The following is a 24064-nucleotide window of genomic DNA, read 5'->3' as shown; positions in this document are numbered from 1 at the left end:
TTTAAACATAAAGTGTACAGTTTAGTAGCCTTTAGTATGTTCACCTTGCTGTGAAGCCATCACCATTATCCATATCCAGAACTATTTGTAATCATCCCATACTAAACCTTTGTACCCATTAAACACTAATTCCCCATTCCTTCCTTCCTGCCTAGCCCCTGGTGACCACTGTTGTACTTTTTATCTCTGAATTTGACTATTTTAGGTAACTCACATAAGTGGAATCTTCTCGTGTCTGTCCTTTTTTATCTGGCTTATTTCACTTAGGTATCTTCAGAGTTCATTCATGTTACAGCATATATCATGATTTCATTTACTTTTGAGGCTCAGTAATATTCCGTTATATGTTTATACCACATTTTATTTACTTATTCATCTGTCAGTGGACATTTACATTATTACCATGATCTAAATAATAATTCCAAAGGGCATTTTTTTAACATAGCATGCTACTTCTGACACTCCTATGGAAAATTCATCATGTAATAGTAGCCAGTGAATAGTAGCCAGCGAAATTGTGATAAAAATTAATGAGTGATCACTGCCCAGTATCATTTTAAGTCATATTGTAAAACCGTAATAATTTTTAAATTTTGGTACTGGTGTGTGAATAGACTGATTAGTAGCAGAGAGTAAAGAATACAGACAAATGCAAATGAATGCAGGAACCTAGTATAGGGTGAGGGTGGCATTTCCTTTAAGAAAATAAATGATTTTTGGGGCGCTTGGGTGGCTTAGTCGGTTGAGCGTCTGCCTTTGGCTCGGGTACTGTCGGGGTCCCTGTTCTATGGGGAGCCTGCTTCTCCCTCTCCCTCTGCCTGCCAATCCCCCTGCTTGTGTGTGTGTTCTCTCTCTCTCTCTTTCTGTCAAATAAATAAATAAAATCTTAAAAAAAAAAAAGAAAGAAATGGTTTTGTGACAGCTAGGTTCTGTTTTGGGAAAAATTAAATTGGATTCCCATCTCATTCCTTATACAAAAATAATTTCCAGATGGATGACAAGTTTAAATGCAAGTAAATGAAACCATTAAAGTACTAGATGAAAACTTGGGGAAGATTAAACGTCTTTATTTTGTATGTAAAATGAGCAAGATCTCTCTGAACATGACATAAAACCTAGACATAAAATCATTGAATTAACTATGTAAAAATGAAAAATGTTTATATGAGATAAAATACCATAAACTCAGAAAACCAATGACAGATTGGTCAAAATATTTTTATCATAGGAGTCAATTTCAATAAATTAATTAAAAGAATGGAAACCCAATAATGGTCAAAAGTTAGGGAACCAGATCATGGACAGAAAGAAAACAAAACCCAATAATGGTCAAAAGTTAGGGAACCAGATCATGGACAGAAAGAAAACAAAACTTAAATATATGAAAAGCCACACTCAAGAGACATGTAGATTAAAATGAGATAATTTTTTAACCCGTTGCTTGACAAAGATACAAAAGTGTTTGGTAGTACACTGTGTTGTTGAAGCTGTGCAAAAACAGGTCCTTAAACACTGTAATGGGGGACAATAAAGTGGTATAACCTCTTTGGAGAAAAGCTTGGCAGTATCTGTATTCAAAATTTTAAATGCTCACATTCTCTAACATAGCACTGTTTGTAATAGAATTTTCTAAATAGCCTAAAGGATTATCAGTAGAGGAAGAATTAAATGTGTAAGATAATAGCTATTTTGAGCAGTCTTAACTATTGCATTTTCTTTTTTAGTTGGACTTAAAAATTTATAAATATATATATACATGTTATGAAAGTATTGAAAGAATTCTGAAATAAAGTAATAGTATTCTACATGTATTTTTGTAGCTGCTTCTTCCGTAATACTCTGTGGACATCTTTCCTTCTCATATTTTTATGAAGGATAATAGACTCATTTATGTTGATTCAGCCATTATAAATAAATAACAACTGAAACTTGTCAGGAGCATTCCTTGTCAAACAATTAAAATGAGTGAACTACTGCACTTTAATTATACTTTAACTGATTTTATTCAATAAATGTCTTTTCATTATAAAACGACACAAGTGGTTTTTTTCAGTAATCAGTATTATACATAGAGTAATTTAAGTCAAAAGGCTTTCAAAACTTGAATTTTAACATACTGGTTTTGTTTCTCTCAAAAAGAAGTAATATTTCCTTAGACATCAGACTTCTGGAAACCTTGAGCACAGCAGAAAACCAAAAGGGGTCTGAGCTCCTCAACTAACCATCTACTGTACTTTAGACTTTTTTCACTGGTGGTGGTCCTATGGTTCTCAATTTACATATAGTGCTAAAAACCTAGATTGTTTATTTCACAGCAGGAGAAAAGGATATTAGGGGATAAAGAGCTGCCAGATGCCAAGACCCTGAAAGCAGAGGTTTACCCTGGGGTACTGTGGTTGATGGGCATAATGACTTTTATTTACTAAGAAGATTTTATTAGGTTTATTTTGTTCTTTAAAGATAAGATCAGGAAAATGAGCACTACATTTTAGTAAGATTTTTCCAATGGTAGATTGTAATTAAAGGTCTTTGGCACTTAAATTTTAATCATTTCAAAAAACCATTTGCATTTCCTCATATGGTGTTCAGTACATGGTGAATGAAGTATTCATCATTGTGAAGTAATTGGGCTGTTAGTGTATTTTAATGTTGAGATATTATCTTATTAATATTACTATGAAATATATAGAGAGTGTTTCCTGTGATTATTAACTCTAAGCTCTTAGAATGCCATCACTTAATTTTTTTTACAGTAGTTTATATTATTTTGTCTTGTTTTCTCTTTAGTATCCTTATCACGTTATTACTTCTCTTCAACATATATTTCTATATTCTGGCATTCACTCTAATTTTATCTCCCATTGATCTTAGATGTTGACAAAGTATTCAGCTCTTTTGTCAGGGCATGCTTTTACTGACAATGGATAATCAAATAAGGTCTTTTCTTCTTCTTTTTTTTTTGTTTTAACACAAGTTAGTGAAAAGTGTACTATTTTTTAATGTATGAGCATGATCGTTGTACTCAATATCCTTAAAATTAAGTTGTTGAAACTGCTACTGCTCATTTTTTTTTTAGGAGTAGTGAAGAAGTTCTTACTGCAGAAGATTGTGAAAATGTCTACCATCTGGTTTATTCAGCTCACCGGCCAGTAGCAGTAGCAGCTGGGGAATTTCTCTACAAAAAGTAAACCTATGTTTTTGTTATTTTCTGAAGTGTACTTTTATAACAGTAATTGTACTATAATTGATACTAAAAATATATGTGATTCATTTAAAAAATTATTCATACAGGTCAAGTAGAAACTTTTACATTTTACTCTTTCCTTTAAAGGTTTCAATTCTCCAGTTTACTTGATTTATACAAGTTAAATCTTTAAAAAGGGTCTTTTAATGAATAAAATACATAAAAGTACACGTAACTACATCATCACGTTAAGACCTTTTCCTAATTTTTCATTTTTTCTCCAATGTCAGCTTCTAAATATTGCTCTATTAGAAACTATTAAAAGGTTTTGCTTCAAGTGTTTGATATAGTTTGACATAACAATCCCCCAAATCCTATAGTCCTTTTTATGTTGGTATAACACCTCAGATTAAGTAGTACGGATAACAGTGTGAATATCTTACCATAGAAAACATTCAGCAAATGTTATGTAATGGCTTTTAAAGAGAACAATTTGAACCACATGGACTAAACTATATCTTTGTAAGATTTTATTAAAAGGCCTGTTTGGCAAGGGGGGAGTACGTGATGTAAGATTTTCATACTCCAGTTTTCTGTTCATTGCTATCCAGTGATACTTCTTTGTTATTTATAAGGAAAAACCACCATGATATCCATAGAAAGAGGCCGCTAAATTCAGACTTTGAGATAATTGTACAAGAAGGATAGAAGGAAAATATTTGTTCAGTTTTAAAGAGATGAATATTTATCATAGATTAATGTACATAAATGGTATGGGCTAGTGTAACACTTTTACAAAAGGAAATGGTTGCATAAAATGCAGTAACCTTTTTAAAAAGAAATAATGCAGGGATGCCTGCGTGGCTCATTGGTTGGGCACCTGCTTTTGGCTCAGACTGTGGTCTCAGGGTCCTGGGATTGAGCCCTGCAGTGGGCTTCCTGCTCAGTGGGGAGCCTGCTTCTCCCTCTCCCTCTGCATGTTGCTCCACCTGCTTCTGCTCTCTTGCTTGCTTGCTCTCAAATAAATAAAATCTTTTAAAAAAGGAAATAATCCATAATTCCATAAGATTAACTTGAGAAATTAATTTAAGCGGACTTAGAAGTACCATTAAGTATGAAATGAAAAAGGTTTATAGCTATTACTTACTTGGGTATCATGTTGGAGAATACCTACCCAGGTCCCATTTACTGTCTTTTATCAAAAGCTTAAATATGGAATCCAAACGGGTTTTTTAAATTTAAGAATTATGGGGTTTTTTTTTGTTGTAAAAGTAAATTTATTTTGTCTCGATCATAGGCTCTTCAGTCGTAGAGATCCAGAGGACGACGGAATGATGAAAAGAAGGGGACGACAAAGTCCAAATGCCAACCTTGTTAAGACATTGGTTTTTTTCTTTCTGGAAAGTGAGGTTAGTTGATGTTGTTCATTTTATACTTACGTTCAAAACAATTTGGAGAAGGGGTTGAAATGATGTACATCTTAAAATCTTCCACATATCACAGTAAATCTTGGATAGAATAGAGTTGTACCCATTACACAAAATTAAAAACATTCTTTTAGTAAGATGTTCAAATAATAGCATTTATGTATAGTACTAAGAGTATGAATTTTGGAGTCAGACCTGATTACCAATTGGGCTCTTCTACTTATTATTTGTATAACTGGTTTAGTTACTTAATCTTTCTAAACCTCATTTTCCTTGTAAAAATGTGGGTAATAATTTCTTAGGTAACACTGAGCTAATCCTTGTAAAAATCTTTTTTATTTTTCATGTGAAACTCTTAACACAGACTTTGCACTTTGTTCTCAGTGTTCGGTACCTGCTTTATTATTTTTGTTGTAGATAGGGATTTACATTTAACATCAGCTCTTTTAGGTTTCTCTCAGGTTGAAAATTTGTCTGTTAACCAGAATTTGAGAGGATCCAACATACATTTTTGGTGTTCATATTATGTATTATTCAATCAGTTTTAGGGTCTTTAAGTAAATTTTAAAATTTTTTCTGTATATAGAAATACAGTTGGTTTTCGCATATTGACCTCTCATCTGTAACTTTGCTAATAAATTCACTTATTTTAGTAAGTTTTTAATAGGTTCCTTGGGATTCTCTATAATAATGCAGTCAGGTCATTTGCAAATAACGTTTGGTTTACTTTTTCGTTTCCTACATTTATGCCATTTTCCCCTGGCCTTATTGAACTGATTAGGACATCCAGTAGAATGTCAAATAGAAGTGGTGAGAGTGGACGTCTTTGGATTGTTCCTGATCTTAGGGGAAAAGCGTCCAGTGTTTCTATATTGTTACTCATTATAGGTCACATGTAGTTGTTTATGTTGAGGATGTTCCTTTTTGCTGATTTTTATCATGACTGGATGTTGAATTCTGTTCAGTGCTTTTTCTGAGAAGTATTTTATTGAGATGATTATTTTATCCTCATTAAGTTAATATTTGAATTGATTAGGGGCGCCTGGGTGGCGCAGTTGTTAAGCGTCTGCCTTCGGCTCAGGGCGTGATCCTAGCATTCTGGGATTGAGCCCCATATCAGGCTCCTCCGCTATGAGCCTGCTTCTTCCTCTCCCACTCCCCCTGCTTGTGTTCCCTCTCTCACTGGCTGTCTCTGTGTCAAATGGATGAATGAAATCTTAAAAAAAAAAATTATTTGAATTGATTGGTTTTTTTGAATGTTGAACCAATCTTGAATTCCTAGGATAAAACCTACTTAGTCATGATCTGTTATCCTTTCTATATATTGCTGGTTTCACTTTGCTAGTTTTTTGAGGATATTCCCTCTATGTTCATGTTAGATGTTGGCCTACATATTTTTTTATTCGTAATGTCTTTGACATGTTTTGGTATCATTGTAATGATAGTCCCCTAAAACAAGTTGGGAAGCTGTAGGGCCTTTTAAGCTTCACAAAATGAAGAGAAATATGCTTATATATTGAATTGATAAGTAAACTTTTTTTATGTTTGAAGTAACCATTATCACTCCCATTAAATTAAATTCACAGTATATTTTATAACTGAGTGTGGTTAACTCATATAATATTGAGTCCAAATAGGCACTACATATACATGCATATAATCTTTTCAGAATTAATTTTCTCGTTAACTATTGTAATGATTATTGTGACAAATGTTTAGTGATACTGCCTAACTGGGTTTACTTATACTCAGCAAGCTAAGGCAGTTTCTTCTTTGTGCTTTTTTCCATTTGACCTCAAAAAACAGATTTCTGTTTGAGTTTGTACATAGTGCCAACAAAGTTTCCATTCTTTTGAGTTAAGGCTAGTATACTATTTGTCTAAGAACACATTGCTCTTTTTTAAATTTTAGTTACATGAGCATGCAGCATACCTTGTGGATAGCATGTGGGACTGTGCTACCGAGCTACTGAAAGACTGGGAATGTATGAATAGCTTGTTGCTGGAGGAGCCACTTAGTGGAGAAGAAGGTAAATGGATGTTTCATTATGGTATTTTGTTGTCTACTCAGTTTTAAAAATAGATTTTACTTATTCCATTTGTTTATCTTTAATACTAAAAAGTAATTGAGAGTGCTTTGGCAGCACATATACTAAAAAGTAATTGAAATAAGTCAAGCAGAGAAAGACAACTATCATATGATTTCTCTCATCTATGGAACATAAGAACTAGGATGATCGGTAGGGGAAGAAAGGGATAAAGAAAGGGGGGGTAATCAGAAGGGGGAATGAAACATGAGAGACTATGGACTATGAGAAACAAACTGAGGACTTCAGAGGGGAGGGGGGTAGGGGAATGGGATAGACCGGTGATGGGTAGTAAGGAGGGCACGTATTGCATGGTGCACTGGGTGTTATACACAACTAATGAATCATCGAGCCTTACATCGGAAACCGGGGATGTACTGTATGGTGACTAACATAATATAATAAAAAATCATTTAAAAAAAAAAAAAAAAAGTAATTGAGGGGTGCCTGGTGGCTCAGTCGGTTGGGCATGTGACTCTCAGGGTCATGAGATTGAGCCCCATGCTGGGCACAGAGTCTGCTTAAGATTCTTCCCTCTCCCTCTCTCTCTCTCTGCCCCTCCCCTGCTTGAGTATTTTCTCTCTCTCTCTCAAATAAATCTTTAAAAAAAAGTAATTGAAAATCTTTGTGAATAATTTTGTTTTCATATACACGAATATTACGAAGAAAGATGTAGTTGCTGTCAATATTGAATTTTTTAAAAAGTTTTTCTGGTATCCGTGTTCATATTTTCTTTGGTCAAATTGTGGACCAGTGGTACACAGATTTGTACTGTTCAGTAAAGTTTACCTAGTTCTCATCCTGTCTGTGATACAGTAATGGGATTTTCTTTAGTACATTAGGTCAGATTCTGTCACAGGCAGAAGGATTGTTGTGTAATACTTATAAGTAGCATATAGGGAAAAGAAATAGGTTAATTCTTTCTGATTTTTTTCAGCACTGACAGACAGACAAGAGAGTGCTCTGATTGAAATAATGCTTTGTACCATTAGACAAGCAGCTGAATGTCATCCCCCTGTGGGAAGAGGGACAGGAAAAAGGGTATGTTGGTATAGTTTCACTATTCTAAGGTGTGTTTCTCCTTTTGATATGATTTTAAAAAAATTCTTGCATGTAACTATAGAGCCAGATTTTTGAATCTTACATTTTATTTTTCTGATGATCTTTGCTAATACGTATGTGTTAGAAGTAAATTTTAAAGCATTAGCAGTTTGGGAAATTTGAGTTCCTTCCATGAGATACTTTGTTAGTTACTACAGGAGATAAAGTGATTGCTCTCAAGACTAAATATAACTCACTGTTTTAGAATGGTGCATTTTTGCATTTTAGTTTCTTTATAGATTTGCTTTCTTTTTCTTTTAATAAAAATTAGGAATTAAGGGCACCTGGGTGGCTCAGTCGGTTAAGCAGCTGCCTTTGGCTCAGGTCATGATCCCAGGGTCCTGGGATCGAGCCCCCCGTTGGGTTCCCTGCTCAGCTGAGAGCCTGCTTCTCCCTTTCCCTCTGACTGCCAATCTGCCTACTTATGCTGTCTATCTCTCTGTCAAATAAATAAATAAAATCTCTAAAAAAATTAAAAAGTTAGGAATAAAAACATATTATTCATCAAAATGGAGAAATTCCTGTTTCCTTGGATTATATTTTAATGTATCACTGCAAAAGTTCACATATATTTGTGTTGTAGACCAACAGTTCCACAGCCTTTGAAACTTTTTTGAATTGAGGCACAAAAATATATTGTCACATAGTATACATCTATATATGTGCATTTGTGTATAACTGAAAAGTTCTTCAAACAATACTTATGGTATGTGACACATTCTATTTTATTTTGTTTTCTACTTTTTTTCTTCTTTTTCTAATTGATGATAGAATTCATGCTATCATGAGTGAATTCATGTTGAATTCATAACCCATGGATCATGGCCCACAGCTTAGAGTCGGCTGAAATGCTACTCAGTCCCATTACCATATAAGCTCCTAAACTACATTTCCTGTTCCTAACTACTGCTTGATTTGTCTAATGGTAGTGTTGGTTAGTCTAATTGGGTATTGATTTTGCCTCTAGAACTAGTCGAAGTTTTTTTTTGCTGTTACTTTAAGTGGCTCTTTAAAAAATATTGTGCAGGTTGTTCTCTGTTACTCTTGGGTTTCAAGTTTTATAGTAGAAATTTTAGTATCCGTCACTTAAAATGTAGTTTCATTACTTATTTTCTATGTCTTAACTTAAACTTGAGCACCTGACAGTGTTATTAGGCTTAATAAATACTTAAAAGCATTGTTGTGTTGCTTTAGGTGCTGACAGCGAAGGAGAAGAAGACCCAGTTGGATGACAGGACAAAAATCACTGAACTTTTTGCTGTGGCCCTTCCTCAGTTATTAGCTAAGGTAAGTTTGTGTAATAGAAGAGTATTTGTAAGAAATTACAGGTTTTGTTTGGAAATGTGAAACAGATTTTTATCATAATGTTTACTTAACATTATTGTGATGTTTTGACATTTTTTTCTTTAAATTTCAAAGTACTCTATAGATGCAGAAAAGGTGACTAACTTGTTGCAGTTGCCTCAGTATTTTGATTTGGAAATATATACCACTGGACGATTAGAAAAGGTACAGTGTTTTCTCTGTATAAAAACACCTTGAAGAAAGACTACTAGTTTAGTTCATCCCATCATATTGTTTTATATTTTTTTGAAACTTCTAATGTTAAAGGAAACCTACATTTTATATATTTTCTTTATTTTTTATAAGTTGGATTTAGAGAATGGCATTAATGAGGCTTCCCTTTGATTCATGTTCATATCCATGCCCTCATTCCTAGACATTATTTGACTATATCTGAGAGATTTATGGAGATTGGGGGTAGGTAACTGGATAATAACAATTATAAAATGAAAGCAGTTAATATTCATTGAATACTTTTACTATGTTCTGGGAACTATTATCAACTCTTTGTATTAACATTCTCACCAACGTCCTATGAGACAGGTAACGTTATTTCCATTAAAGCTGAGGAAATAAGTGTGGGTGGGTCAGTGTATTTATTAACCACGGCTAGGAAAACACATCAAAATGTATGCCCTACTTGTACAGTTACTATTTTTGAAGCTTTTCACCACAGTAGTGTAGTCTTTCTGTGCCTGTCATATGTACCTTAGTTTTTTCTAATACGTACCTTAGTTTTAATGACAAAAACTTTGATTTTGCAGCATTTGGATGCCTTATTACGACAGATCCGGAATATTGTAGAGAAGCACACAGATACAGATGTTTTGGAAGCATGTTCTAAAACTTACCATGCACTCTGTAATGAAGAGTTCACAATCTTCAACAGGGTAGATATTTCAAGAAGTCAACTGATAGATGAGTTGGCAGATAAATTTAACCGGCTTCTTGAAGATTTTCTGCAAGAGGTATATATTAAAAGTATTTTGTCAGTTGGGTCCCTGTCCTTCAGTAACTGAATTAGTCACCATTCCTGGTGATAGTCCCTAGCAGTATGTTGAAAAATATTTGGACATTTTGTTCTTCGAGTCATCATACTACTATTACTCCTCCACCAAAATGGGAAGGTGGTAAGAATCTGTGACTTGGAGATGGTTAAAGCAAAACTATTACCCCACCCCTTTTTTAACTTTAAAGAAAAATCATCTCAGAAGTTACCAGGGTTTAGCTGAACTAGAGGCTGTTAGGCAACAGGGTGTAAATGGAACAGAAAAGGAGAGCTAGGCTATGGCCATGTAGCCTAAAAAAGTAGGCTATTTCTTAGTGTTTTGGCGGTGTTAGTAAGGAAAGGTAATTAATGATCTTTGATATAAAGCCTTGATAAATTGCTGTTATAGCCACTGTTGATTTTGGGGTTTCCTGTGTTGTTTTATTTCCAAAGAAACTTAAAGTGTGGCACTCAAATACATATGTAGTGGTTTTTTTTACTTTTTTCTGGAAATATGTACTTAACAATTTAATTGACTTGCATAAAATAAAATGTCATAATTCTCAAATTAATGCATTTAGCCTTTGTCACATCACTTTTGTCATTAATGTTGCAAAAATCATATGAACTTTGTAATTTTCAGTTTTCTTGTTTAACAGTTACTTCTTAAGCTTTCTTTTTGTGTATGTGTAACATTCCATGCTTACTAAATTTTGCTTAACTGGAGGTTTGTGCAAATAAGTTAATGTATAGTGATCACATTCTTAGTTAAAAAATGTGATGGCTGTACTCTTGATTGTGGTTAGGACAAGTTAATTTAAAATCAAGCAGTGGGTTAATTAAGTTTAATTACTTGTGTAGAAAAATTAAAGTTTAGAAACAAGCATTTTTTGAGAGACTTGGGGTTCAGAACAGTATGTTTGATAGTGTTTTAAAAAATTTATAAGTTTCATGCAGTAAGACTTATAAAATTTTCAAAAACTTTAAGTTACTCTTAATTGGAAAATTGATATCCAGAAAGGACTAGCGCATATCTAGTCTTTATTAGGAAGGTTTTTTCCAAATTGTTATTGGTCTGATATGTCTTTCTAGGTGTTGTCTTTATGATCTCTTGCTTGTCCTTTACTGTATTTTTCTTTATTGTTCTAATGCCTTTTTTACTGTGAAAGACTAAATGTCTTCATAGTTTTATGTCAAGGTTACTTTAAAGGAGAGGGGAGAATGTCATTCAGTGTTTCTCTCTTGGGTATAATATACCAGTGATAACAACTCTGTTGACTCATTACTCCAGCTATATTGCTTTAAATTTGGACAGATCTAGGTATTGAATGACAAAGCTAATTTGTGGTGTTAAGTTATTCTTTCTTTTCAAGGTGGTATCACTAGTGTGGTAGTCTTAAGGTTTTTTACTTTGGGTTATTAAGATTTAATATTATGTATAATTAATATTCATAGGGTGAAGAACCTGATGAAGATGACGCATATCAGGTATTGTCAACGTTAAAGAGAATCACTGCTTTTCATAAGTAAGTTGAATTTTAATGTTTCTGATTTCTTAAAACTGTAGCAAAACAAAACCAACTTGCATGTTTTAGGGTTATAATGTTATCATTCTGCTAGATTTCTTTTTTTAAATAATTTTTTAAAAGATTTTATTTATTTATTTGTCAGAAAGAGAGAGAATGTACAAGCAGGAGGAGCAGCAGGCGGAGGGAGAGACAGGCTACCCCTGAGCAGTGAGCCCAATGGGTGACTTGATCCCGTCCTGGGATCATGACCTGAGCCAAAGGCAGACGCTTAACCAACTGAGCCACCCAGGCATCCCAGTTCTGCTAGATTTCTTGTGCTTTTATATAAAAAGTAGTTGATAGAGTCATGTTTTGAATTGGGGAGTAATTGACAAATAATCAACCAGCATACTTTTTAAAAAATACATATTTGTTGTTGTTATGGGTGCATGTTACAAAGTTTGCTGTATTTACTTTGACAGCATTTTGTTAACATTCAAGTCCAGAATAAAAGTGATTAAGCATAACTTTTAAATACAATTTGATTCTTTTTTACAGTGCCCATGATCTCTCAAAGTGGGATTTGTTTGCTTGTAATTACAAACTGTTGAAAACCGGAATTGAAAATGGAGACATGCCTGAGCAGGTTTTTATTTATTTTCAAGTTACATATTTAACTTTGAGAATGGATACTTGGGACTTTGTAGTTTTAAGTGTATTCTCTTGCTTCTTTTTACAGATTGTTATTCATGCACTGCAGTGTACTCACTATGTAATTCTTTGGCAGCTTGCAAAGATAACTGAAAGCAGCTCTACAAAGGTTTGTGGTAGTCCAGTGGAGTTCTTACTACATTAAATATCATTAACTGTTTTCAGCAAACTTTTAATAAGATCAGTTATTTCAGTAAAGTCTTGCTTATATCTACATTACTGTTTAGGCATGTGTACCATTAGAAAGTTATGTTTGTAGTTTGATGTATATTCAGTGAAAGAACATTAATATGTTTCAAGGTATGGTTTTAAATTTAAAAATTTTCACATTTTAAGGTGGCATAATTTATGTATTTCTGTATGTTCTCAAAAATATTGAGAACATATAGAAATATAGATTTTGTAAATTATGTCTAAGAGCTTTTGAAACAAGCATACAGCTGTTGGATTATCTAAATTGATGATAATAAGCCGGCTGCCCCTAGATCATCTTAGGCCTCAGTATTATTTTGGGATCACGTTGTTCATATGCAGGATCTTCCTTCCGATGTTCCAGATTCATTGTAGATCACTTTCTGGTTGAGTATAATGTGCCAGCTACTGGGTAATAGAACTTTCAGAATTTTGTCAATAATGGCAATCTTTGATGTGTTTAGTAATTGAACTAAACAGTACTGCCTTTTTCATTTGTAATCGACTGAGCCACCCTAGGTGCCCCTTGCCTTTTTCATTTGTAAACTGGAAACTTTAAACATTATACTTGTAGTAGATGTAGCCTTAAATATTATTTGGGTGCATTTTTATAAATACTGTGCAACATCTAGGAGATAGAGAATTCGTTGTTCATAGCTTTTTTTCCTCAAAAACAATTGTCTTGATAATAAGTTTCTTTTGCATAAAATCACAGAATAATTATAAATGCTTGGAATTTTTCTGAGCTTTTAAAGTGCAAGAAATGGATATTTCCGCCTTGAAAAAGCAATTCAGTATTGCTGTTAGTGTATTTTTTGTCAAATAACTAAGAAACTTATTTAGCTTGATATCAAGCTTACAGTAGGAACAACAACTGTATTAGCAAATTCAATTGCTCACCTAAGTTAAAAACATTGAATTAAAAATCAAAATGGTGAAAGAGATTATATTTTGAGTAGAGAGAAAAGGGTAAAAATGAATGATACTAAATACAAAATTATTCTGAAGTTTGGTTAAATTTTCTTTACCAAATCAATCAAGTTAATCCAGTTTTTAGGAAAAGATTTATCTTTTTAGTATGTTTACAAGACATTAATTTTTTTTTAATTGAGTAATACTACAAAACTGATTTTTGTCTATCTCTATATTTAAAAAGTACAACTGGTATCCTTCAAATAAGAAATGAAAGATGCTGTCTCTTTTATTAATTAATTTCTTCTGTTCATCAGTTGGCTACCCTTCAAATTACAAAACAAGGATGGAGCATTAATCTTTACTGTTTAAGCATTCTGAGGTAGTAGATTTGTTAAAGATAGCCATATACAGTTATAGGTTTTCTTATTTTAAAGGACACAGACCACTTAGGACATTATACTCTAATATACCTGATATTTTTAAGGTTGCAGTTTGTTGCGATTTTTTAAGAAAAATGGTATAATTTGGTTTTTTTCTTTCTGATAAATAAGATTTTAATGTACAAGCAGAGTAAATATAGTTAAATATATGATAATATTTTATGTAATTTGAAGTATCTTGTGTACTAAATGAGGTTTTTATACAATTGTTCATGTTAAATTTTTCAAGGAGGACTTGCTGCGTTTAAAGAAACAGATGAGGGTATTCTGTCAGATATGTCAGCATTACCTGACCAACGTGAATACTACTGTTAAGGAACAGGTTAGTAATTACTGTAGGTAGCCATCTTTTGTAAGCAACCCTTAATAAATACCTGAACTAATACAGAAAATTGAAGTAATATTGAGGTCGAGCAAAGCAGAAATGTCTTGTATCTGTCCATCTATATGATACTCAAAAAACAGATTAATAATTTCATATAGAGTTTATAAATTCTATGATAAATTAATAACTGTGGTTATTTTATGTTATTATTTATGACTCACTTGGTAAACAGACCCATATATACAAATTAATTGTATGAAATTACATAAGTTATTCTTGAAATTAACAAGCAAGTATGCCTCAGGGAAGGAAATGGGTCCATGTGGTTTTGTCATCTCTGAGAATATTATCAGATCGATATTGACATTCCTGCCCATCCTGATTGTGTACGTTATTTTTTCTTATGTGGACTTTGTCTGAAATAAAAATTTTAATCATTTCCCTGCCTTCGAAGTGTTACCTTTGCACTTCATATGCCCTCATTCTGGAAATACATTGTTACCTGTTGCTGTAGTTAGTTTTCCCATCTGTAAAATGAATTCTGATCCTGGGATTGAGAGCCTATTTAGTTTTAATCCCCTAATAGAGGATTAAGCTTTTTTGTATATATGCTTTTTAAATGCTTCTATGGAGAAGACATTTTTATAATCAAAAAATAATAATGATACAGTCAAAGTGGTTACAGTGATTTCAAGGTTTTTTGACCATTTCATTCTCCTTAACCTTTGCATATTGGGGGAGAGCCCCAGCAGTCATCACAAGTGCTATTTTCAGCAGTTTGTGTTATGTTGGATACTGTTTGTTTATTTTTATTTTTTTATTTTTGGTGTAACTCTTTACTTTAAATTAGGGAGTATTTACTTCTTACAGCAGGGAGTATTTACTTCTTAAAGCTGTGAAAGTATTTAAGATATGGTCATTCAGCTACAAAGTGATTAGTAAAGTCCTTCAACCTTTTGATTGTCAGTTGTCTTTATTTTATTTTAAAATATCAAAACTGATTTCAGTGAAATACATTTGGAGTTTTATATTTAAAAATTCACATTCAGTGTCCAACTGTTAATTTCATTTTTCTTCTTCCAACTCCCACTGTTCCCTCCCATACATGTATGCTTGAGCGTAAATAAATTAGAAGATACTAAATGGCCAAGATCCAGTTACTGACTTTCACGCTTTTCTTGCAAAAGTATGAAGTATATTCCTATAATTATTACATTGCTGAATTCTTCAGTCTTAAGTATGTAGTTTTGAATTGTATTAATAAAAGATTTGGAAATTTAATTTCCATCTGTACAATTCACATGAAAGGAACAAAAGTTTCTGTAGGTAGTAAATTGAATTTAGAGTTAAATTCTTAGGATAAGATTTTAATGAGGTATACATTGATCCAAAATTTATAACATGAAATATTCCTCTTTGTTTTCATATGTCACCCAGATATTCAGTTTAGTATTCCCTGTTTCTTACAGTGTTAACACAATTCCTTATGGGGTATCATATGTAACCTCCTATGTAATCTTTTGTTCAAGCCTTGGCAATTAATTATAATTATTTGGTCATAAAATATCTTGTGTATCAGTCTTCCTAACAGCTCCTAGAAATATGTCCTGGTTAGTTCACTTGACCTGCCAGTTCACTTACTAGTAAATATCACCAGGCTTATCATTTTGTTTTCTTACTGTGTATGTTGCAAAAATTTTTGTAAACTCAGATATCCTGTTGGGTATAAATGACTACTATAATCGTAAAATGAGGAAAGACAAAGAGGAGGTAAAAGCATATAAAGTAAAAGAGAAAAAAAGTAAATGTGGTTAGTTCCAAGAAGGTAAAAACATTATTGAGATCTCCTTTGTGCTCTATTGTCTGTCTAGCAGTAGTCTTCTTTAAATGTAATTCGCTATTGACTTTGTGACCCCTAAATCCTATTTTTGTTACCCTTTCCCAATAGATAATTAAAAATTTCCAGTTTTCCTCTGAATACTTTTACCAGTGTTTGACTCCATTTAAAACTCCTAGCAGAGTTTTTATAAAGCTCCTTGAGCTGTAACTTTGGCTTTATATTTGTTATGATATTAACAGGTTTGTCTGATGAGTAAATAAGCAGGCATATAGTTCGTTGTGTTTTTTTCTACTTAATCACTACACATATTGAGAATGAAAGTGCTTAAAAAGTACCAAGGACTTTGTGATCTCTCTTCTAGGAGGTAATTGATCTCCTTGGTGTAAGTTTGTTTTCCATAGAGGAAAGGAATGGTACCAAGTTTATATGTTATTTCATATTTAGGGATGGATACCATGAGGCATTGTCATATAGTGTAGAGTGGGATTTGGAGTCAGAAAACCTGATATTGAGTCCTGACTACATGTTTTGGTAGTGTTAACATATTGTACAAGTCACTTAAAGTTGCTGAAAATAATATTTGTGAAATTACCTTGCAGTTAGTGAAGCGTGATTGCAAATACGAGTAATCATTACAGAAATTACATTCCTCAGCTTTAAAAACTTAGGAAAATACTATACACTGATTTTTCTTAAAAGTTGGATTCTGTTTCTGTGTTAAATATATGTTACTTGTGGCAGTTGGTGAGAAACCTTGGATTATAGCACACTGTCCTTTTTTTTTTAATAGGCCTTCACTATTCTATGTGATATTCTGATGATCTTCAGCCATCAAATTATGTCAGGAGGGCGTGACATGTTAGAGCCATTAGTTTATACCCCTGATTCTTCATTGCAGTCTGAGTTGCTCAGCTTTATTCTGGATCATGTCTTCATTGAACAGGATGATGATAACAACAGCGCAGGTAATTTTATTGGCATCTTTTTGTTAAGTCTTTGCATCCACCATAAATTTAAGTCACAGTAATGTAAAGTGTTGTAATACTATTTGATATTTTATTCTGAAAATATGAAACACAGGTCCATGTTCTAGCACATTTGTATTAATTTTTTGTAATATTGTAAAGACAAGGTGATACCTCAGGGCATAGGCTTTGGAGTCAGATCTTTGCTTCTCACTAGCCCCAAGCCTATTTTTCTAATTTGTAGCTCCCTCACAGAGCTGTATGAATTAATTGAGCAAAGTGACTTGTGCAGTGCCTGGGCATGAAGTAGGTACTCAGTAAAATTTACTCCCTCCTCCCCTTAGTCACTGGTAATACCAATTTTCAGGTAGTTTGAACAGAATAAAGTGTTTCTTTAAGTAACATTTTTGTTGTATACTGTTATAATGTAGGTTTTCATATTTTGGGGGGCATTAAACTATGTAATTTCTCAATGTTAGAAGATGTTTGAAGTTGCTCTATAAATGACTGGGGCAGAACAGAATGTTCGTAGGCAAATAATCCCACCAGTCTTGCCTAGTGTTAAGTTATTGCTCTTTCTACCCTAATTACATACACAGATGTCTTACTTGAATAAGAGGTCATGGAAAAGTGTTGGGTGGCTTCTTTCTGGGTTTGGTTTTAATTTGAAGTTATACTTGAAGGACAGTATAACATCAGTATATGTGAATCTCCATACATATACTGACATACCACTGCAAATCAGATTATAAATACATATAATTTTAGACATGGCTTTTGGCTTATTTTCAATAAAGAACTTTGTTATTGTGTATTTAAACTTAGCCAGAAGGGAATTGAGAAACCTAGAGTAGCAAAAACTGTTGTCAAAAGTCCATGTACTAAAGTTTATATGCTTAAAATTTTTTACCTTTTACTTTGAGTTGATGGTTTAATTACTTTTATTTTTAACATTTATTTGACATTTATTGGTCAGGCAGTACACTAGATGCTATGGATATCAAAAAATGAGACAAGGGCTTTTCCTTTAAGAATTCAATTCAAGTGGAAAAGACAGATCTAAAAACAAATAGTTATAATGCAGTTTGATAAGTAATAGAAGCATGTTCACATTGTTATGGGCGTGTAGAAGAAGTTTTACCTGATCTGGGAGTCAAAACATCATTGAAATACAAGCTAACATCTGAAGCGGATCCTAAAAGATGAGTAGGAGTTTTTAAAACTTCTTTGGGAAAGTATAGTTGCATTCCAAAAATTGATAACAAAATCAGTTTTGGTGTATAACCCTTTTGTTACAGTTGGGGGACTGCCTCTCTGCTTCATTTACACCAGAATGAGAACTAGAATGAGAATAAGCTTGCCAATAGGTCTGAATTTTCTAGGAGCTTCTTGAAATTATGCTCAGTCTTATCTCCGTGGCCTTTTTTTTCCCTATTGAAAAATGACATGTATTCCAGTTTTTTGGAAAAATGTAAAATATAATGTTATTTGTCCATGTCTACCACCAGCATTTGTCAAATTTTGCTGTTCGTTACTAATTTTTTTAGGGGGGTGGATAAAGTATAAATACAAAAGCAGCCCTCATTTGTATCCCTACCCAATTCTTTTATTTTTCCCTGGAGATAACTGCTATCCTGAAATTGGTGTTATCATGCCTTTGCATTTTAATTTTATTATACCAGGAGTTTATATATCTGTTAACAATATATAGTTTATTTTCTGTTGTTAGCTTCCATATAAATGGTATTATGTTGAACATTTTATTTTGCATCTTTTTTTACATTAACATTTTTGAGATTTGTCAGTGATAGCTTATTCATCTTGACTGCTGAATATTGTATAATATGAATTAACCCTACTTTATCCAGTTTTTTTTTAAAGATTTTATTTATTTATTTGACAGTGAGAGAGCACAACCAGGGGGAGTGGCAGAGGGAGAGGGAGAAGCAGGCTCCCTGCTGAGCAGGGAGCCTGATGCGAGGCTCGAACCCAGGACCCTGGGATCATGACCTGAGTTAAAGGCAGATGCTTAGCCGACTGAGCCACCCAGGCGCCTCACTTTATCCTTTTTTTTAAAAGATTGCATTTATTCCTTTTAGAGAGAGAGAGCGCGAGCAGGGAGGGGCAGAGGGGGAAGGTGAAAGAATCTGAAGAAGATTTTACACTGAGTGCTGAGCCCAACATGGGGCTCAGTGGGGCTTGATCCCATGACTGCAAGACCATGACCTGAGCTGAGACCATGACCTGAGCTGAAACCAAGAGTTGGATCCTTAAACTGACTGAGCCACCCAGGCACCTACTTTATCCATTTTATGTATGTATGTATGTATGTATTTATTTGAGAGAGCGAGAGCCAGAGAGCACGAGCGGGGTGAGAGAGCACAAGGAAGGGCAAAGGGAGAAGCAGACTCCCTGCTGAGCAGGGAGCCTGATGCGGGCTCAATCCTGGGACTCCAGGATCATGACCCGAAGGCAAGCGCTTAACCGACTGAGCCACCCAGGCGCCCCATCCATTTTTATATTGACGAACATTTAGGTTGTTTTCAATTTTCTCCCTGTTACGAATAGCGTACAACAAATGTTCTTATACTTAGCTGCTTGAGCACATGTGCAAATGCTTTTCTTTCTTTTCTTTTTTTTTTTTTTATTTGATAGGGACAGCCAGTGAGAGAGAGAACACAAGCAGGGGGAGTGGGAGAGGAAGAAGCAGGCTCCCAACGGAGGAGCCTGATGGCGGGGCTCAATCCCAGAATGCCGGCATCACACTCTGAGCCTAAGGCAGACGCCTAATGACTGAGCCACCCAGGGGCCCCATGCAGATGCTTTTCTAGTGCATACCTAAGAGTGGAATTGCCAGATTATATAGTCTTTGCGCATCTTAAATTTGACCACATGTTGCAAAAAAATTCTCCAGAATGGTTGTATTGTTTTATTCTCCTACCAGCATGCGTTTCCATTGATTTTCATACTCCTCTAACCTCTGGCGTTGTAGACGCATGGTTATTTATTTGGTTTGTTAGCCCGTGTATATTACGTGAGAAGGAGAGAGTAAAAGAGAGTGCTTCTAGAGGCACTGACAACACAGAATAATAATGGCAGTTGACATCTATGAAAGGCCCAGTATGTTAGATACTTCTCTAACGTTTTTTAATCCCCACAAGAGAATAGGTGGGTAGTTTTTGATGAGAAGTGAAAAAAAACCCAGGGTGCCTTGACTGGCTCAGTCAGAAGAGCATGTAACTCTTGATTTCAGGGTCGATTTCGGGGTCATGAATTCAAGCCCCATGTTGGGTTGTAGAGATTACCCCCCCATACACACCCCTTAAAAGGAAAAGGCAGAAAAAAAAAACCCAAAATCAGAGCTCAGAAACTCTTAATATCTGGGTAATTTAGTCTGTAGGGGGAAAACATCTACATAGGTGTACTTCCTAAGAGTAGTACTAAACAGTGAATAGAAACAGTATTGTATCCATTATAATCATGGAAACATTTAGAAGAAGCTTATATATTCAGTGTAATCTTCTGAAAGAGTAAACAGTACATTCTAGGTTTCTAAGCAAATGGCTTTGGGATTCTGGAATATGCGCTTATGATAAAACTTTTTCTGATGGTCTGTCTTAAATTCCTGTTCTCAAAATTTGGTTTTAACTTTCTAGCAGTTATTGAGGATTATCAGAGATAGGGTGAAATAAACATTTGTTTTAAAGAACATTTTTATTTTACAAATTATTTTTTCCATATTGGGAACCTTATATTGAAGACCTAGCAGGATATTCACCTATAGTTCACAAAGGAGGAAATTTAAATGGCTAATAAATGCACAAAAAAACTTGAACTTCACTGCTAACCAAAAAAATGTAAATCAAAATAATGTAGCTTTTAATAAGTAATTTTGTTTGCAAAGTTTATTGAGAGGAAAATTCTTTATGTAGCTTTTTATGTAAAAGGTTTCATCACAATTTTATTTGCAATATCAAATAATTAGAAACAATCTTTTGGCAGTACTTGGAGGCTGTAGTCCAGCTTCCTTGACTACAAAGTTGGAAATAAGTCTGTTTCCTTGATAACTCTGAATGTCAGCATCTCACATAATGGATCAGAGCAGAAATACGTAAAGTTATTTTTTTTATTATAATAATATTTATTATATTATGTTAGTCACCATACAGTACATCCCTGGTTTTTGATGTAAAGTTCCATGGTTCATTAGTTGCATATAACACCCAGTGCACCATGCAATATGTGCCCTCCTTACTACCCATCACCAGCCTATTGACGCATACTTACTTTATATATATTACATATATTCAGTAAGTTTGACGTAGGAACTATTCTGTCTTTTTAAAATTACTTTCTACGTAAAGTTATTTTCTAAGTAAAGTTATTTTTAAAAGACAGAATAGTTCCTACGTCAAGCTTACTGAATATGTGTAATATATATAAAGTAATTTTTAAAAAGACAGAATAGTTCCTACGTCAAACTTACTGAATATATGTAATATATATAAAGTAAGTATGTGTCAATAAGAGTTGGGGTAAGGTGGGATGGGGTCATCCTTGGAAGGGATAGGAGAATTTCTGAGGTTGGCTACCCGCCCCCCCCCCCCCCCCCCAAGAGCCTTAACCAACCGACATTGAATACGCAGATCTCATTGGCAAGCTGTCCTATTAGGGAAGTGGATTAGGCAAGCTCAGCCTGACTTCACTAAACATCAGTTCCTCTGACTCACTTAACTTGTTCCTGTTACAATGTCAATAAGCAGCCTTATGATTACTATTTGAGTTTGAAGAAATTTTGTCTATTGGGATTAATGGTCTGGTCATTCATTGAGATATTAAGAGTGATTATAATTTGTATTTTATTTAAATGTGTTTACCGTATTTTTCAAATTCGCCAAAATAAAAGTATTTTATAGTGAGAATTAATAAATACATATGGCTGAAGTAAAGTATAGATGCTTAATGTTTGTAACTTTTTTCCCCAGATGGTCAGCAGGAGGATGAAGCCAGTAAAATTGAAGCTCTCCACAAGAGGAGAAATTTACTTGCAGCATTTTGTAAGCTAATTGTATATACTGTGGTGGAGATGAATACAGCTGCAGATATCTTCAAGCAGTATATGAAGGTAAAGTTGAAAAATGGATAGTAACTTATTTTTATAATGCTTAAAATGAATGTAACACTGGCTTTTATTTCTGATTGCTGTTGAATTTTTTAAATAGTAAATTACTTTTATAGCATAAAATAAATTTCTTTTAAAATTTAACATTTTTGGTAATACTACTTCATACTTCTTAGTCTTCCATTAATGGACATTTTGGGTTTATTGAGTTCACTTCATTTAGAATATTGGAAACATCTTGGGTTAACTATCACTATTAGAATTTACGTTTGTGGTTTAGTTTAAGACAACAGGATGGTGTTCCTCCTCTGCTTGATGTAGCATAAAAGTGTATTGTTCTAGGAGTGAGGAGACGTAGCTGCTATGGTTTTGGTTTGGTTACTATGCAGCTCCTGACCTTGAGTAATTGAATACCTTTTGTGTCCTGCCTTTCTTTATCTGTTCCACTGTGATAACTAAGGTTCCTTTAGGCTTTGAAAATCTGATTTGATTCACAGTGGGTTATTCACAGTTTTCGTAAGTACCTGTGAGATTCTCTAATTTTTAAGTGGTAGTAGAAAGGATATTATTAATTATACTAATGAAATATAACTAAATATAGTAAGATTGATTTTACTTGAGAAATGATTAAAGAAAAACTAATTATAAATATAAACTTTTTAAAGCCTTTGCTGTCACCAAATAAGGTATATAATAAATTTGTCAAAACCTAACTAATTAATTCTCTCTTTGAAATATTTTGCTATATGGTAGAACTCTGGCACCATCATAAATTACTTTGGAACTTAAATTATTTGGCATTATCATTTTTACATTTATTTTAAAAAACTAAAATTGTGAAGTTGTTTTGCAAGTTTTTAACTTTTTAGACTTAGGTATTATAAAGTCAGTTCTATAAGTCATAAGGGCATGGTTGTTCTGTTATCTCTGATAGTTGTTACGTATTCATTTTGAAACAAGGTCTTAAATTAGAAAAAGGTTTCATGTTCACTGAATGTAGTAATATAAATGTTGACACACAATGAGTTTTCTTTTAAATGTTAACAGGCTGTTAGTTTCTATAAGCCAAGTTAATAAAGTTGGAAACTGCATGCGATCTACATGCCAGTAACAATGAATAAGTTATAAAAGTAACTGATTATATTCATTGTCTTAATAGTTCACAAAGAGCACAAGAACTTTGCTTATATCCTTTGTGTTATTTCTGAAAGTGTGCATAGCCTGATAATTGTTTCACTCCACACCTCCTTAAAACCGGTCTGGAGCTTAAGGTGATTGGATCTCACCTGCCTATTTTGGAATTTACTGGTGTTAGGGATTAATATGCTTAGAAATTATCTTAAAGTTTCAGTAACATTCTTTTCTCTCTTTGAATGCATAATATCAGCCAAATACGAATTTTGTGACATACTACTCACATGACTAACATAAAACTAGTCTTATTATCCAGGAGTTTTAAGAGATAAAGCTCTAATTTGTACAAATTTCTTTTCTAGTATTATAATGACTATGGAGATATCATCAAAGAAACAATGAGTAAAACAAGGCAGATAGACAAAATTCAGTGTGCAAAGACCCTTATTCTCAGTTTGCAACAGGTAAGATATAAAGAGTACAACTTTAGGTGAACGTAATTAATACCTAATAGTTTTCAAGGTAACAAGTAGAAAACTGGGCAAAGGATGCAATAGACAGTTCATAAAAGTAGAAATACAAGGTTTTCAATCTCACTAGTAGACACTGTGCAAGCGAGATCATTTTTTTGCTTTCAGACTGGCAAGATTGGCAAAAATTGTAGCTATCTAAGGTATGGGAGGAATAGTACTTCAGCAGTACGTGTTGGTACAACCTTTCTGGTAGGCAGTTTGATAATGTATGTCAAAATTTATAATGTGTATGCCATTTGTGGCAGCAGT

At 33.6% G+C, this 24064-nt stretch overlaps 1 protein-coding gene across 5 annotated transcripts in view; it reads left to right on the top strand.

Annotated features, from left to right (window-relative positions):
- The window catches only part of STAG2 (stromal antigen 2), a 132013-nt gene that overhangs the window by 86921 nt on the left and 21028 nt on the right, over nt 1-24064 (top strand). For all 5 annotated transcript variants that reach the window (XM_040628287.1, XM_040628264.1, XM_040628276.1 and 2 more), the window contains exons 13-26: nt 3077-3184; nt 4482-4593; nt 6523-6640; nt 7635-7738; nt 8993-9085; nt 9218-9307; nt 9907-10110; nt 11586-11656; nt 12197-12284; nt 12378-12458; nt 14126-14218; nt 16852-17026; nt 22012-22151; nt 23645-23746. In XM_040628287.1, coding sequence (XP_040484221.1) covers nt 3077-3184; nt 4482-4593; nt 6523-6640; nt 7635-7738; nt 8993-9085; nt 9218-9307; nt 9907-10110; nt 11586-11656; nt 12197-12284; nt 12378-12458; nt 14126-14218; nt 16852-17026; nt 22012-22151; nt 23645-23746 — 1579 coding nt within the window. The remainder of the gene's footprint in view (nt 1-3076; nt 3185-4481; nt 4594-6522; nt 6641-7634; nt 7739-8992; nt 9086-9217; nt 9308-9906; nt 10111-11585; nt 11657-12196; nt 12285-12377; nt 12459-14125; nt 14219-16851; nt 17027-22011; nt 22152-23644; nt 23747-24064) is intronic.

This window comes from Ursus maritimus (genome assembly GCF_017311325.1).
Source record: "Ursus maritimus isolate PB19 chromosome X unlocalized genomic scaffold, ASM1731132v1 scaffold_X1, whole genome shotgun sequence".
NCBI lineage: Eukaryota > Metazoa > Chordata > Mammalia > Carnivora > Ursidae > Ursus > Ursus maritimus.
The sequence above is the reverse complement of the archived record's forward strand: the minus strand, read 5'-3'. Positions and strand labels throughout refer to the sequence as shown.